This window comes from Phasianus colchicus, chromosome 35 (genome assembly GCF_987193195.1).
Source record: "Phasianus colchicus chromosome 35, bPhaCol1.hap1.1, whole genome shotgun sequence".
NCBI classification, from domain to species: domain Eukaryota; kingdom Metazoa; phylum Chordata; class Aves; order Galliformes; family Phasianidae; genus Phasianus; species Phasianus colchicus.
In genome coordinates, this window is record NC_143470.1 from 2,451,637 (window position 1) to 2,466,420 (window position 14,784).

Sequence of the window (14,784 nt, forward strand, 5' to 3'; positions counted from 1 at the left end):
AGGTGGCACTGGGAGCCGATACTGGGAGCACTGGGAGGAACTGGGATGGACTGGGATGGACTGGGAGCCGTTACTGGGAGCACTGGGGGAACTGGAAGCACTGGGAGCCGTTACTGGGAGCACTGGGAGGGACTGGGAGGAACTGGGATGGACTGGGAGTCCTTACTGGGAGCACTGGGAAGGACTGGGAGCCGTTACTGGGAGCACTGGGGGCACTGGGAGTCCTTACTGGGAGCACTGGGTGGACTGGGATGGACTGGGAGCCGTTACTGGGAGCACTGGGATGGACTGGGAGTCCTTACTGGGAGCACTGGGAGCACTGGGTGGACTGGGATGGACTGGGAGCCGTTACTGGGAGCACTGGGAGGTGATACTGGGAGCACTGGGATGAATTGGGAAGGAACTGGGATGTACTGGGATGTACTGGGATATACTGGGAGGTACTGGGATGGACTGGGAGCACTGGGTTGGACTGGGAGGAACTGGGAGCACTGGGATGGACTGGAAGGAGCACTGGGTTGGACTGGGATAGACTGGGATGGACTGGGAGCACTGGGATGGGCTGGGAGGAACTGGGAGCACTGGGATGTACTGGGATGGACTGGGAGGAGCGCTGGGACCACATGGAGCACTGGGGTGAACTGGGAGGCACTGGGATGGACTGGGATGGACTGGGAGGCACTGGGATGGACTGGGAGGCACTGGGTTGAACTGGGAGGCACTGGGATGGACTGGGAAGCACTGGGTTGAACTGGGAGGGACTGGGATGGACTGGGAAGCACTGGGTTGAACTGGGAGGCACTGGGAAGCACTGGGTTGAACTGGGTTGAACTGGGAGGCACTGGGATGGAATGGGATGGACTGGGAGGCACTGGGTTGAACTGGGACGGACTGGGATGAACTGGGAGGCACTGGGATGGACTGGGATGGACTGGGAGGCACTGGGATGAACTGGGAGGCACTGGGTTGAACTGGGACGGACTGGGATGGACTGGGAGGCACTGGGTTGAACTGGGTTGAACTGGGAGGCACTGGGATGGAATGGGATGGACTGGGAGGCACTGGGTTGAACTGGGACGGACTGGGATGGACTGGGAGGCACTGGGATGAACTGGGAGGCACTGGGTTGAACTGGGATGGACTGGGAGGCACTGGGATGAACTGGGAGGCACTGGGATGGACTGGGAGGCACTGGGATGGACTGGGTTGAACTGGGATGGACTGGGAGGAGCACCTGGAGCACACGGAGAACTGGGATGGACTGGGACGGACTGGGAGATACTGGGAGATACTGGGAGCACTGGGATGGACTGGGAGGAGAACCAGGAGCACATGGAGCACGGGGACATACTGGGATGTACTGGGATATACTGGGATATACTGGGAGGCACTGGGAGGCACTGGGAGGAGAACTGGGATGGACTGGGATGCACTGGGATATACTGGGAGGAGAACTGGGATATACTGGGATATACTGGGATGGACTGGGAGATACTGGGATGGACTGGGAGGAGAACTGGGATATACTGGGATGGACTGGGATATACTGGGAGGAGAACTGGGATATACTGGGACATACTGGGATGGACTGGGACATACTCGGATGGACTGGGAGGAGTGCTGGGATGCACTGGGATGGACTGGGGTGTACTGGGAGGCACTGGGATGGACTGGGAGCACTGGGATGTACTGGGATGGACTGGGAGGAGAACCAGGAGCACATGGAGCACTGGGATATACTGGGATATACTGGGATGTACTGGGATGTACTGGGATATACTGGGATATACTGGGATGGACCGGAAGGAGCACCAGGATATACTGGGAGCTCTGGGATATACTGGGATGGACTGGGAGGTACTGGGATGTACTGGGATGGACTGGGAGGAGCATCGGAGTATACTGGGAGCACTGGGAGCACTGGGAGGAGTACTGGGGTGTACTGGGATATACTGGGATGGACTGGGAAGAGCACTGGGATGTACTGGGAGCACTGGGATATACTGGGATGTACTGGGACATACTGGGACGTACTGGGACGTACTGGGAATACTGGGATATACTGGGATGTACTGGGATGTACTGGGATGTACTGGGATATACTGGGATGTACTGGGATTACTGGGATGTACTGGGATGTACTGGGATATACTGGGATGTACTGGGAGCACTGGGATGAACTGGGAGCACTGGGACGTACTGGGACGTACTGGGATGTACTGGGACATACTGGGATGCACTGGGATGGACTGGGATGTACTGGGACGTACTGGGATGCACTGGGATGGACTGGGACGTACTGGGACGTACTGGGACATACTGGGACGTACTGGGATGCACTGGGATGTACTGGGATGGACTGGGATGTACTGGGATGTACTGGGAGCACTGGGATGAACTGGGAGCACTGGGATGAACTGGTAGCACTGGGATGTACTGGGACGTACTGGGATGCACTGGGATGGACTGGGATGTACTGGGATGTACTGGGAGCACTGGGATGAACTGGGAGCACTGGGATGAACTGGTAGCACTGGGATATACTGGGATGTACTGGGAGCACTGGGATGGACTGGGAGCACCGGGACGTACTGGGACGTACTGGGATGTACTGGGACATACTGGGATGCACTGGGATGGACTGGGATGGACTGGGACGTACTGGGACATACTGGGACGTACTGGGATGTACTGGGACATACTGGGATGCACTGGGATGGACTGGGATGGACTGGGACGTACTGGGACGTACTGGGATATACTGGGAGCACTGGGATGTACTGGGAGCACTGGGATGAACTGGTAGCACTGGGATGTACTGGGATGTACTGGGATGGACTGGAATGCACTGGGATGGACTGGGATATACTGGGATGTACTGGGATGTACTGGGATGGACTGGGATGGACTGGGACGTACTGGGAGCACTGGGACGTACTGGGACATACTGGGATATTCTGGGACATACTGGGACGTACTGGGACGTACTGGGACATACTGGGACGTACTGGGACGTACTGGGACATACTGGGACGTACTGGGACGTACTGGGATGTACTGGGACGTACTGGGACATACTGGGAGCACTGGAAGACGTGCAGTGGGACCTCCAGGACCCACCGGTCCCATATGGGCACTGATGGCCCCGTATGGATCCTATATGGCCCCTATATGTCCCCTATATGGCCCTATATGGCCCTATATGGCCCTATATGTCCCCTATATGGCCTTATATGGCCCCTATATGGCCCTATATATCCCCTATATGTCCCTATATGGCCCTATATGTCCCCTATATGGCCCCTATATGGCCCTCTATGGCCCTATATATCCCCTATATGTTCCCTATATGGCCCTATATGTCCCCTATATGGTCCTCTATGGCCCTATATGTCCCCTATATGTCCCTATATGGCCCTATATGTCCCCTATATGTTCCTATATGTCCCTATATATCCCCTATATGTCCACTATATGGCCCTGTATTACCCTATATGTCTCTATATGTCCCGTATGTGGCCCTATATGTCCCCTTTATGGCCCTATATGGCCCTATATGTCCCCTATATATCCCCTATATGGCCCTATATGGCCCTGTATGCCCCCACATGCCCCTATATGTCCCCATATGTCCCTCTATGTCCCCTATATAACCCCATATAACTCCACGTAACCCCATATGTGACCCCATATAAAACCCCATATATATATGACCCCATATATGACCCCATATACTATCCCATATAAAACCCCATCTATGACTTCATATAACCCCACGCATGACCCCATATCTGACCCCATACATAGTCCCATATATGACCCCATATACGATCCCATATATGATCCCATATATACCTCCATGTACAACTCCATATATGATCCCATATATGGCTTCATATAACCCCATATATGACCCCGTAAATGATCCCATATAAGACCCCATATATGATCCTATATGAAACCCCATATCTGACCCCATATCTGACCCCATATATGATCCCATATCTGACCCCATATCTGACCCCATATATAACCCCATACATGACCTCATATAACTCCATATGGCCCCATATCTGTCCCCATATATAACCCCATATATGATCCCATGTATGATCCCATATAAGACCCCATATATGATCCCATATATAACCCCATATATGACCTCATATAACTCCATATATCCCCATATCTGATCCCATATCTGACCCCATATATAACCCAATATATGATCCCATATATAAAACCCCATATATGACCTTATATAACTCCATATAGCCCCATATCTGACCCCATATATGATCCCATATAAGACCCCATATATGATCCCATATGAAACCCCATATATGACCTTATATAACTCCATATAGCCCCATATCTGACCCCATATATGATCCCATATATGATCCCATATCTGACCCCATATATAACCCCATATATGATCCCATATATGATCCCATATAAGACCCCATATCTGACCCCATATATAACCCCATATCTGACCCCATATCTGACCCCATATATAACCCCATACATGACCTCATATAACTCCATATAGCCCCATATCTGACCCCATATAAGACCCCATATCTGACCCCATATCTGACCCCATATATAACCCCATATAAGACCCCATATCTGACCCCATATATAACCCCATATATGATCCCATATATAAAACCCCATATATGACCTTATATAACTCCATATAGCCCCATATCTGACCCCATATCTGACCCCATATATGATCCCATATATGACCCCATATCTGACCCCATATCTGACCCCATATATAACCCCATATAAAATCCCATATATAACCCCATATATCAGCCCATATATAATCCCCTATATGACCTCGTATAACCCCACATAACCCTATATGTCACCCCATATACGACCCCATAAATGACCCCATATAACCCCATATATGACCCCATAAATGGCCCCATATATGACCCCATATAAAACCCCATATATGGCCCCATATATGACCTCGTATAACCCCATATAACCCTATATGTCACCCCATAAATGACCCCATATGTGACCCTGTATAGACCAGTATGGCCCAGTATGGCCCAGTATAGACCAGTATAGACCAGTATAGACCGGTATGGACCAGTATAGACCAGTATGGCCCAGTACAGACCAGTATGGCCCAGTATAGACCAGTACAGACCAGTATGGCCCAGTATAGACCAGTACAGACCAGTATGGACCAGTATAGAACCGTAAGGCCCAGTATGGACCAGTACAGACCAGTATGGACCAGTATGGACCAGTATAGCTGCATATAGCCCAGTATAGCCCAGTATAAACTAGCATAGCCCAGTATAGCCCCATATATCCCAGTATAAACCAGTATAAACCAGTATAGCCCAGTATAGCCCAGTATAAACCAGTATAGCTGCATATAGCCCAGTATAGACCAGTATAGACCAGTATAAGCCAGCATAGCCCAGTATAGCCCCATATATCCCAGTATAAACCAGTATAAACCAGTATGAACCAGTATAGCCCCATGTATCCCAGTATAAACCAGTATAAACCAGTATGAACCAGTATAGCCCCATATATCCCAGTACAAACCAGTATAAACCAGTATGAACCAGTATAGCCCCATATATCCCAGTACAAACCAGTATAAACCAGTATGAACCAGTATAGCCCCATGTATCCCAGTATAAACCAGTACAAACCAGTATAAACCAGTATAGCCCCATGTATCCCAGTATAAACCAGTACAAACCAGTATAAACCAGTATAGCCCCATGTATCCCAGTATAAACCAGTACAAACCAGTAGAAACCAGTATAGCCCCATATATCCCAGAACAAACCAGTATAAACCAGTATGAACCAGTATAGCCCCATGTATCCCAGTATAAACCAGTACAAACCAGTATAAACCAGTATAGCCCCATGTATCCCAGTATAAACCAGTACAAACCAGTATAAACCAGTATAGCCCCATGTATCCCAGTATAAACCAGTACAAACCAGTAGAAACCAGTATAGCCCCATATATCCCAGAACAAACCAGTATAAACCAGTATGAACCAGTATAGCCCCATGTATCCCAGTATAAACCAGTACAAACCAGTATAAACCAGTATAGCCCCATGTATCCCAGTATAAACCAGTACAAACCAGTATAAACCAGTATAGCCCCATGTATCCCAGTATAAACCAGTACAAACCAGTAGAAACCAGTATAGCCCCATATATCCCAGAACAAACCAGTATAAACCAGTATGAACCAGTATAGCCCCATGTATCCCAGTATAAACCAGTACAAACCAGTATAAACCAGTATAGCCCCATGTATCCCAGTATAAACCAGTACAAACCAGTATAAACCAGTATAGCCCCATATATCCCAGAACAAACCAGTACAAACCAGTATAAACCAGTATAGCCCCATATATCCCAGTACAAACCAGTATAGCCCAGTTCAGCCCAGTATAACCCAGCCCAGTCCATCCCAGTATGGCCCAGTATAACCCAGTACAGCCCAGTACAGCCCATATCCCCCCCCCGACCCTATATCCTCCCTTGACCCTAAATCACCCCTTGACCCTATATGTCCTCCTTGACCCTATATCTCCCCCCGACCCTATATCCTCCCTTGACCCTAAATCGCCCCCTGACCCCATATCTCCCCCCTGACCCTATATTTCCCCGCTGACCCTATACCCTCCCCTGACCCCATATCTCCCCTCTGACCCTATATCCCCTCCCTGTCCCTGTATTCCCCCCCAACCCTATATCCCCCCTGACCCTATATCCCCCCTGACCCTATATTCCCCCCCGACCCAATATTCCCCCCCGACCCTATACCTCCCCTCCGACCCTATATCCCCTCCCTGTCCCTATATCTCCCCCCTGACCCTATATCCTCCCTTGACCCTATATCTCCCCCCTGACCCTACATCCTCCCCCTGACCCTATATGTCCCCCGACCCTATGTGCCCCCTTGACCCTATATCCCCCCTTGACCCTATAGACACCCCCTGACCCTATATGCCCCCCCGGCCTTATATCTTCCCCTCAACCCTATATACCACCCCTGACCCTATATACCATCCCCCCACCCGTCCTTATACCTCCTCCAGCCCTATATCCCCCCCCCCCGACCCTATATATCTCCTCAAATCCTATATATCCTGCTCCCCCAAGCCTATACCCCCCCCGACCCTATATATGCCCCCTGACCCTATATACCAGCCCCCCCACCCATCCCTATACCCCCCCTGACCCTATATATCCTCCCCGACCCTATATGCCATCCCTCCTGACCCTATATCCTGACACCCTATAAGGGATTGGGGGCCCTATAGGGGATTGGGGGCCCTATGGGGGATCTGAGACCCTATAAGGGATTGGGGGCCCTATAGGGGATGGGGGGCATTTGGGGTTTTGAATCCTATAGGGGATTTGGGGCATTTGGGGTTTTGGGGACCTATAAGGGATTGGGGGCCCTATAGGGGTTTGGGGGCCCTATAGGGGATCTGAGACCCTATAAGGGATTGGGGGCCCTATAGGGGATGGGGGTTATTTGGGGTTTTGGGGCCCTATAGGGAATTGGGGGCCCTATGGGGGAACTGAGACCCTATAAGGGATTGGGGGCCCTATAGGGAATGGGGGTTATTTAGGGTTTTGGGGCCCTTATAGGGGATTGGGGGCCCTATAGGGGATGGGGGGCATTTGGGGTTTTGAATCCTATAGGGGATTTGGGGCATTTGGGGTTTTGGGGCCTTTATAGGGGATTGGGGGCCCTATAGGGGATCTGAGACCCTATAAGGGATTGGGGGCCCTATAGGGGATGGGGGGGCATTTGGGGTTTTGGGGCCTTATAGGGGATTGGGGGCCCTATAGGGGATTGGGGGCCCTATGGGGGATCTGAGACCCCATAAGGGATTGGGGGCCCTATAGGGAATGGGGGTTATTTAGGGTTTTGGGGCCCTATAGGGGATTGGGGGCCCTATAGGGGATTGGGGGCCCTATGGGGGATCTGAGACCCTATAAGGGACTGGGGGCCCTATAGGAGACAGGGGGCATTTGGGGTTTTGAATCCTATAGGGGATTTGGGGCATTTGGGGTTTTGGGGCCCTTATAGGGGATTGGGGGCCCTATAGGGGATCTGAGACCCTATAAGGGACTGGGGGCCCTATAGGGGATGGGGGTTATTTGGGGTTTTGGGGCCCTATAGGGAATTGGGGGCCCTATGGGGGATCTGAGACCCTATAAGGGATTGGGGGCCCTATAGGGGATGGGGGTTATTTGGGGTTTTGGGGCCCTTATAGGGGATTGGGGGCCCTATAGGGGATTGGGGGCCCTATGGGGGATCTGAGACCCTATAAGGGAATTGGGGCCCTTTAGCGAATGGGGGTTATTTAGGGTTTTGGGGCCCTATAGGGGATTGGGGGCCCTATAGGGGATCTAGGGCCACACAAGGGATTGAGGCCATATAGGGATATGGGGCCATATGGTGTCCCATAAGATAACCCCTATAGAGCCCCATAGCTGTGACCCATAGATCCCCCATAGATCCCCCATAGATCCCCTATTGAGCCCCTATAGAGCCCCTATAGATCCCCTATAGAGCCCCATAACTGCTCCCCATTGCTGTGCCCTATAGATCCCCCATAGATCCCCTATAGATCCCCTATAAAGCCCCCCAACTGTGCCCTATAGATCCCCTATAGATCCCCTATAGATCTCTATCGATCCCCTATAGAGCCCCACAGCTGTGCCCCATAACCGTGCCCCATAGATCCCCTATAGGTCCCCTATAGTGCCCCATAACCGTGCCCTATTGATCCCCTATAGATCCCTATCGATCCCCTATAGAGTCCCACAGCTGTGCCCCATCGCTGTGCCCTATAGAGCCCCTATAGAGCCCCTATAGAGCCCCATAACCGTGCCCTATAGATCCCCCACAGATCCCCTATAGATCCCCTATAGATCCCCTATAGATCCCCCATAGAGCCCCCTAGCTGTGCCCCATAGCTGTGCCCCATTGCTGTGCCCTATAGATCCCCTATAGATCCCCTATAGAGCCCCATAACCGTGCCCTATAGATCCCCCACAGATCCCCCACAGATCCCCTATAGATCCCCTATAGATCCCCTATAGATCCCCCATAGAGCCCCCTAGCTGTGCCCCATAGCTGTACCCCATTGCTGTGCCCTATAGATCCCCTATAGATCCCCTATAGAGCCCCATAACCGTGCCCTATAGATCCCCTATAGATCCCTATCGATCCCCTATAGAGCCCCATAGCCGTGCCCCATTGCTGTGCCCTATAGATCCCCTATAGATCCCCCATAGAGCCCCTATAGAGCCCCTATAGAGCCCCATAGCTGTGCCCCATAGCCGTGCCCTATAGATCCCCTATAGATCCCCCATAGAACCCCTATAGAGCCCCTATAGATCCCCTATAGAGCCCCATAACCATGCCCTATAGATCCCCCACAGATCCCCTATAGATCCCCTATAGATCCCCATAGCTGTGCCCCATTGCTGTGCCCTATGGATCCCCTATAGAGCCCCATAGCTGTGCCCCATAGCCGTGCCCTATAGATCCCCCATAGATCCCCCATAGATCCCCTATAGATCCCCTATAGATCCCCTATGGAGCCCCCTAGCAGTGCCCCCACAGTTCCCCCCCCCCCCCCCCGTTTCCGTTCCGCATCCCATAATATTTTAATGGCTTTTCCATCCGTCCGTCCGTCCGTCCGCCAAAGAACGGCGCCTCTGTGCGGGGCTGGGAGCGCCGCCAGTGGGACGGACGGACGGACGGACCCCCAAAGAATGGCCCTATTGTGGGGCGGACGGACGGACGGACGCCATTACGGGACGGACGGACGGACAGACCCCAAAGAATGACACCATTGTGGGACGGACAGACAGACAGACCCCAAAGAATGGCCCTATTGTGGGGCGGACGGACGGACGGACGCCATTACGAGACGGACGGACGGACGGACCCCAAAGAATGACTCCATTGTGGGGCGGACAGATGGACAGACCCCAAAGAACGACCACATTGTGGGACTGACGGACCGACGGACTCCATTGAGGGACGGACAGACGGACGGACATCAATGAATGGCCCCATCGTGGGACAGATGGACCGACGGACCCCATTGAGGGACGGACGGACGGACAGACTCCAAAGAATGACCCCATTGTGGGACAGACAGACAGACAGACATCAATGAATGGCCCTATTGTGGGACGGACGGACCAACGGACCCCACTGAGGGACAGACAGACAACAGACCCCAAAGAATGGCCCCATTGTGGGACGGACGGACAGACGGACCCCACTGAGGGACAGACAGACAGACAGACCCCCCAAAATGACCCCATTGTGGGATGGATGGACAGACAGACCCCAATGAATGGCCCCATTCTGGGACTGACGGACAGACGGACCCCACTGAGGGACAGACAGACAGACAGACCCTCCAAAATGACCCCATTGTGGGACGGACGGACAGACAGACCCCAAAGAATGGCCCTATTGTGGGACGGACAGATGGACGGACATCAATGAATGGCCCCATTGTGGGACAGATGGACCGACGGACTCCATTGTGGGGCGGACGGATGGACAGACCCCAAAGAATGACCCCATTGTGGGACAGACAGACAGACAGACCCCAAAGAATGGCCCCATTGAGGGACAGACAGACAGACAGACATCAATGAATGGCCCCATTCTGGGACTGATGGACCAATGGACCCCATTGTGGGACGGACAGACAGACGGACCCCAAAGAATGGCCCCATTGAGGGACAGACAGACTGATGGACCCCACTGAGGGACAGACAGACGGACGGACCCCAAAGAATGGCCTCATTGTGGTACGGACAGACGGACAGACCCCAAACAGTGACCCCATTGAGGGATGGACGGACAGACGGACCCCATTACGGGACGGACGGACGGACAGACCCCAAAAAATGGCCCCGTTGTGGGACGGACGGACAGACAGACCCCAAAGAACGACCCCAATGAGAGACGGATGGACGGACAGACAGAAGCCCGAATAGCGGCCGCATCGTGAGACGGACAGACGGACGGACAGAAGCCCAAAGAATGGCGCTATTGTGAGATGGACAGACCGACAGACCCCGAGTACTGACTCCATGCTGGGGCAGACGGATGGACAGACGGACGGACCCCAAAGAATGGCCCCAATGAGGGACAGACAGACGGACCCCAAACTGACAGCCGCGCTGCGGGCGCTGGGTGCTCGCGGGCGCCCCCTGCTGGTGGCAGAGCCGCATTGCACCCCACAAATCACCCTTAAATCACCCCTAAATCACCCCTAAATCACCCCATATCCCCCACGGCACCCCATAAATCACCCCATAGCAACTTATGTCACCCCATAAATCACCCTATAGTACACCATAGCACCCCATAGCAGCCTATATCACCCTATGGACCCCATAGCACCCCATATCCCCCCATCTGACCCTATGTCTCCCCCTCGGTGCTTACAGCGCCCCCTGGTGGTGAAAGAGACGCATTGCACCCCACAGCTCACCCCATAAATCACCCCTAAATCTCCCCGTATCCCCCATAGCACCCTATAACACCCCATAGCACCCCATAAATCACCCCATGGACCCCATATCCCCCCCACCTGACCCTCTGTTTCCCCCCCCCAGTCCCCCTGGACGTGCTGCGGGCTCTGGGTGCTCACGGGCGCCCCCTGGTGGTGGCAGAGCCGCATTGCACCCCACAAATCACCCCATAGATCACCCCATAAATCACCCCATATCCCCCATAGCACCCCATAAATCACCCCATTGCACCCCATAGCACCCTATATCACCCCATAGCACCCCACCTGACCCTATGTCCCCCCCCCAGCCCCCCTGGACGTGCTGCGGGCTCTGGGTGCCCACGAGCGCCCCCTGGGGGTGACGGCGACCCCCGGCGTTTGCCCCCATAGCGGCAGCGCTTTCAGCATCGCCCCCAGCGCCCGGCTCAGCGCCCCCACCAGGCACATCCTGCACGGTAAGGGGTCGCGGGGTCAAAGGTCACGGGGTCAAGGGTCACGGGGTCAGGGGGTCGGGGGTGGTGTTGCGGTTGGGGGTGGCATTGGGGGGGCATGGGGCTGGGATTGGGAATGGGGTTGGGGGTCATGGGGTCGTGGGTCAGGGGTCATGGGGTCATGGGGATGGGGGGTCTCAAGGTCGGGGGTCAAAGGTCATGGGGGCAAGGGGTCACGGGGTCACGGGGTCATGGAGTTGTGGGGGTGGGGCGTTGTGGTTGGGGGTGGGGTTGGGGGGATGGGGATGGATTGGGATTTGGAATGCGGTTGGGGGTCACGGGGTCGGGGGTCATGGGGTCAGGGGTCACGGGGTCAGGGGTCAGAGGTCATGGGTCAGAGGTCATGAGGATTGGAGGGGGGTTGGGTGATGGGGATGGGGGTGTTGGGGGTGGGGGTCGTGGGGTTGGGGGTCAAGAGGACAGGAGGTGCCAGGGTCAAAGGTCAAGGGTCATGGGGTCAAGGGGTCACGGGGTCGTGGAGTTGTGGGGGAGGGGCGTTGCGGTTGGGGGTGGCATTGGGGGGGCATGGGGGTGGGATTGGGAATGGGGTTAGGGGTCAGGGGGTCAGGGGTCAGGGGTCATGGGGTCAGAGGTCACGGGGTCAGAGGTCACGGGGTTGGGAGGGGGTTGGGGGGACTGGGGGGTGGGTTGGGATTAGGAATGGGGAGTCATGGGGTCATGGGATCAAAGGTCAGGGGGTTGGGGATGGGGGTCGTGGGTTTGGGGGTCAGCGGATCAGGGGTTTTGGGTTCAAGGGGTCACAGGGCCACGGGGTCAGAGGTCAAAGGTTGTGGTCATGGGGACATCTGACCCCACAGGGCCACTGTTCTTATGGGATGTGTGGGGCTGTTCTTATGGGGTCTGTGGGGCTGTTATTATGGGATGTGTGGGGCTGTTCTTATGGGATCTATGGGGCTGTTCTTATGGGATCTATGGGGCTGCTCTTATGGGATGTGTGGGGCTGTTCCTATGGGATCTACGGGGCTGTTCCTATGGGATCTATGGGGCTGCTCTTACGGGATGTGTGGGGCTGCTCTTATGGGATCTGTGGGGCTGCAATTATGGGATGTATGGGGCTGTTCCTATGGGATCTATGGGGCTGTTCTTATGGGATCTATGGGGCTGTTCTTATGGGATGTGTGGGGCTGCTCTTATGGGATCTATGGGGCTGCTCTTATGGGATGTGTGGGGCTGTTCCTATGGGATCTACGGGGCTGTTCCTATGGGATCTATGGGGCTGCTCTTATGGGATCTATGGGGCTGTTCCTATGGGATCTATGGGGCTGCTCTTCCGGGATGTGTGGGGCAGCACTGACCCCCCCCGCCCCATAGGGCCACTGCTATTATGGGATGTATGGGGCTGTTCCTATGGGATCTATGGGGCTGTTCTTATGGGATGTGTGGGGCTGTTCCTATGGGATCTATGGGGCTGCTCTTATGGGATGTGTGGGGCTGTTCCTATGGGATCTATAGGGCTGTTCTTATGGGATGTGTGGGGCTGTTCCTATGGGATCTATGGGGCTGCTCTTACGGGATGTGTGGGGCTGCTCTTATGGGATCTATGGGGCTGCTATTATGGGACCTATGGGGCTGTTCCTATGGGATCTATGGGGCTGCTCTTCCGGGATGTGTGGGGCAGCACTGACCCCCCCCCGCCCCATAGGGCCACTGCTATTATGGGACCTATGGGGCTGTTCTTATGGGATCTATGGGGCTGTTCCTATGGGATCTATGGGGCTGCTCTTATGGGATCTATGGGGCTGTTCCTATGGGGTCTATGGGGCTGTTCTTATGGGATGTGTGGGGCAGCACTGACCCCCCCCGCCCCATAGGGCCGCTGCATTCGGGCTTCGCTCTCTCGGTTCTGCTCCGTTTGGATCCCGGCTCTTCGGTTCCGCTGCTTTGGGTTCGGGACGGCGCCGTGGGGCGGCACTTTGGGGTCCGGGTCGGCCCCACATGGCTCAGCCTGTCCTATGGGGCGGCCGATGATGATGATGATGATGATGGTGGTGAGGGGGGGGACGGCCGCCCCACAGCTCAGCACCGCCTGCACTTCAGCAACGTCCGCATCGCCGATGGGAGGTAGGGGATGAGCCCCATAGCACCCTATAGGGCCCCATAGCACCCCATAGGGACCCACGGCACCCTATAGAGCCCCACTGCACCCTATAGGGCCCCATAGCACCCCATAGGGACCCACAGCACCCTATAGAGCCCCACAGCACCCTATAGGGCCCCATAGCACCCCATAGGGCCCCATAGCACCCCATAGGGACCCACGGCACCCTATAGAGCCCCACAGCACCCTATAGAGCCCTACGGCACCCCATAGGGCCCCATAGCACCCCATAGGGCCCTACGGTACCCTATAGGGCCCCATAGCACCCCATAGGGACCCACAGCACCCTATAGAGCCCTACGGCACTCCATATGGCCCCATAGCACCCCATAGGGACCCACAGCACCCTATAGGGCCCCACAGCACCCTATAGAGCCCTACGGCACCCTACAGGGCCCCATAGCACCCCATAGGGCCCTACGGTACCCTACAGGGCCCCATAGCACCCTATAGGGCCCCACAGCACCCTATAGAGCCCTACGGCACCCTATAGGGCCCCACAGCATCCTATAGGGCCCTACGGCACCCCATAGGGCCCCATAGCACCCCATAGGGACCCACAGCACCCTATAGAGCCCCACAGCACCCCA

The 14,784-nt window shown here is 54.8% G+C and overlaps 1 protein-coding gene across 1 annotated transcript in view; it reads left to right on the forward strand.

Moving 5' to 3' along the window:
• COL11A2 (collagen type XI alpha 2 chain) overlaps window positions 1–14,784 on the forward strand; it is a 108,492-nt gene that overhangs the window by 213 nt on the left and 93,495 nt on the right. Inside the window, exons 2-3 of the mRNA XM_090129218.1 lie at window positions 11,893–12,039; window positions 13,908–14,157. Of these exons, the coding sequence (XP_089985344.1) occupies window positions 11,893–12,039; window positions 13,908–14,157 (397 nt within the window). The remainder of the gene's footprint in view (window positions 1–11,892; window positions 12,040–13,907; window positions 14,158–14,784) is intronic.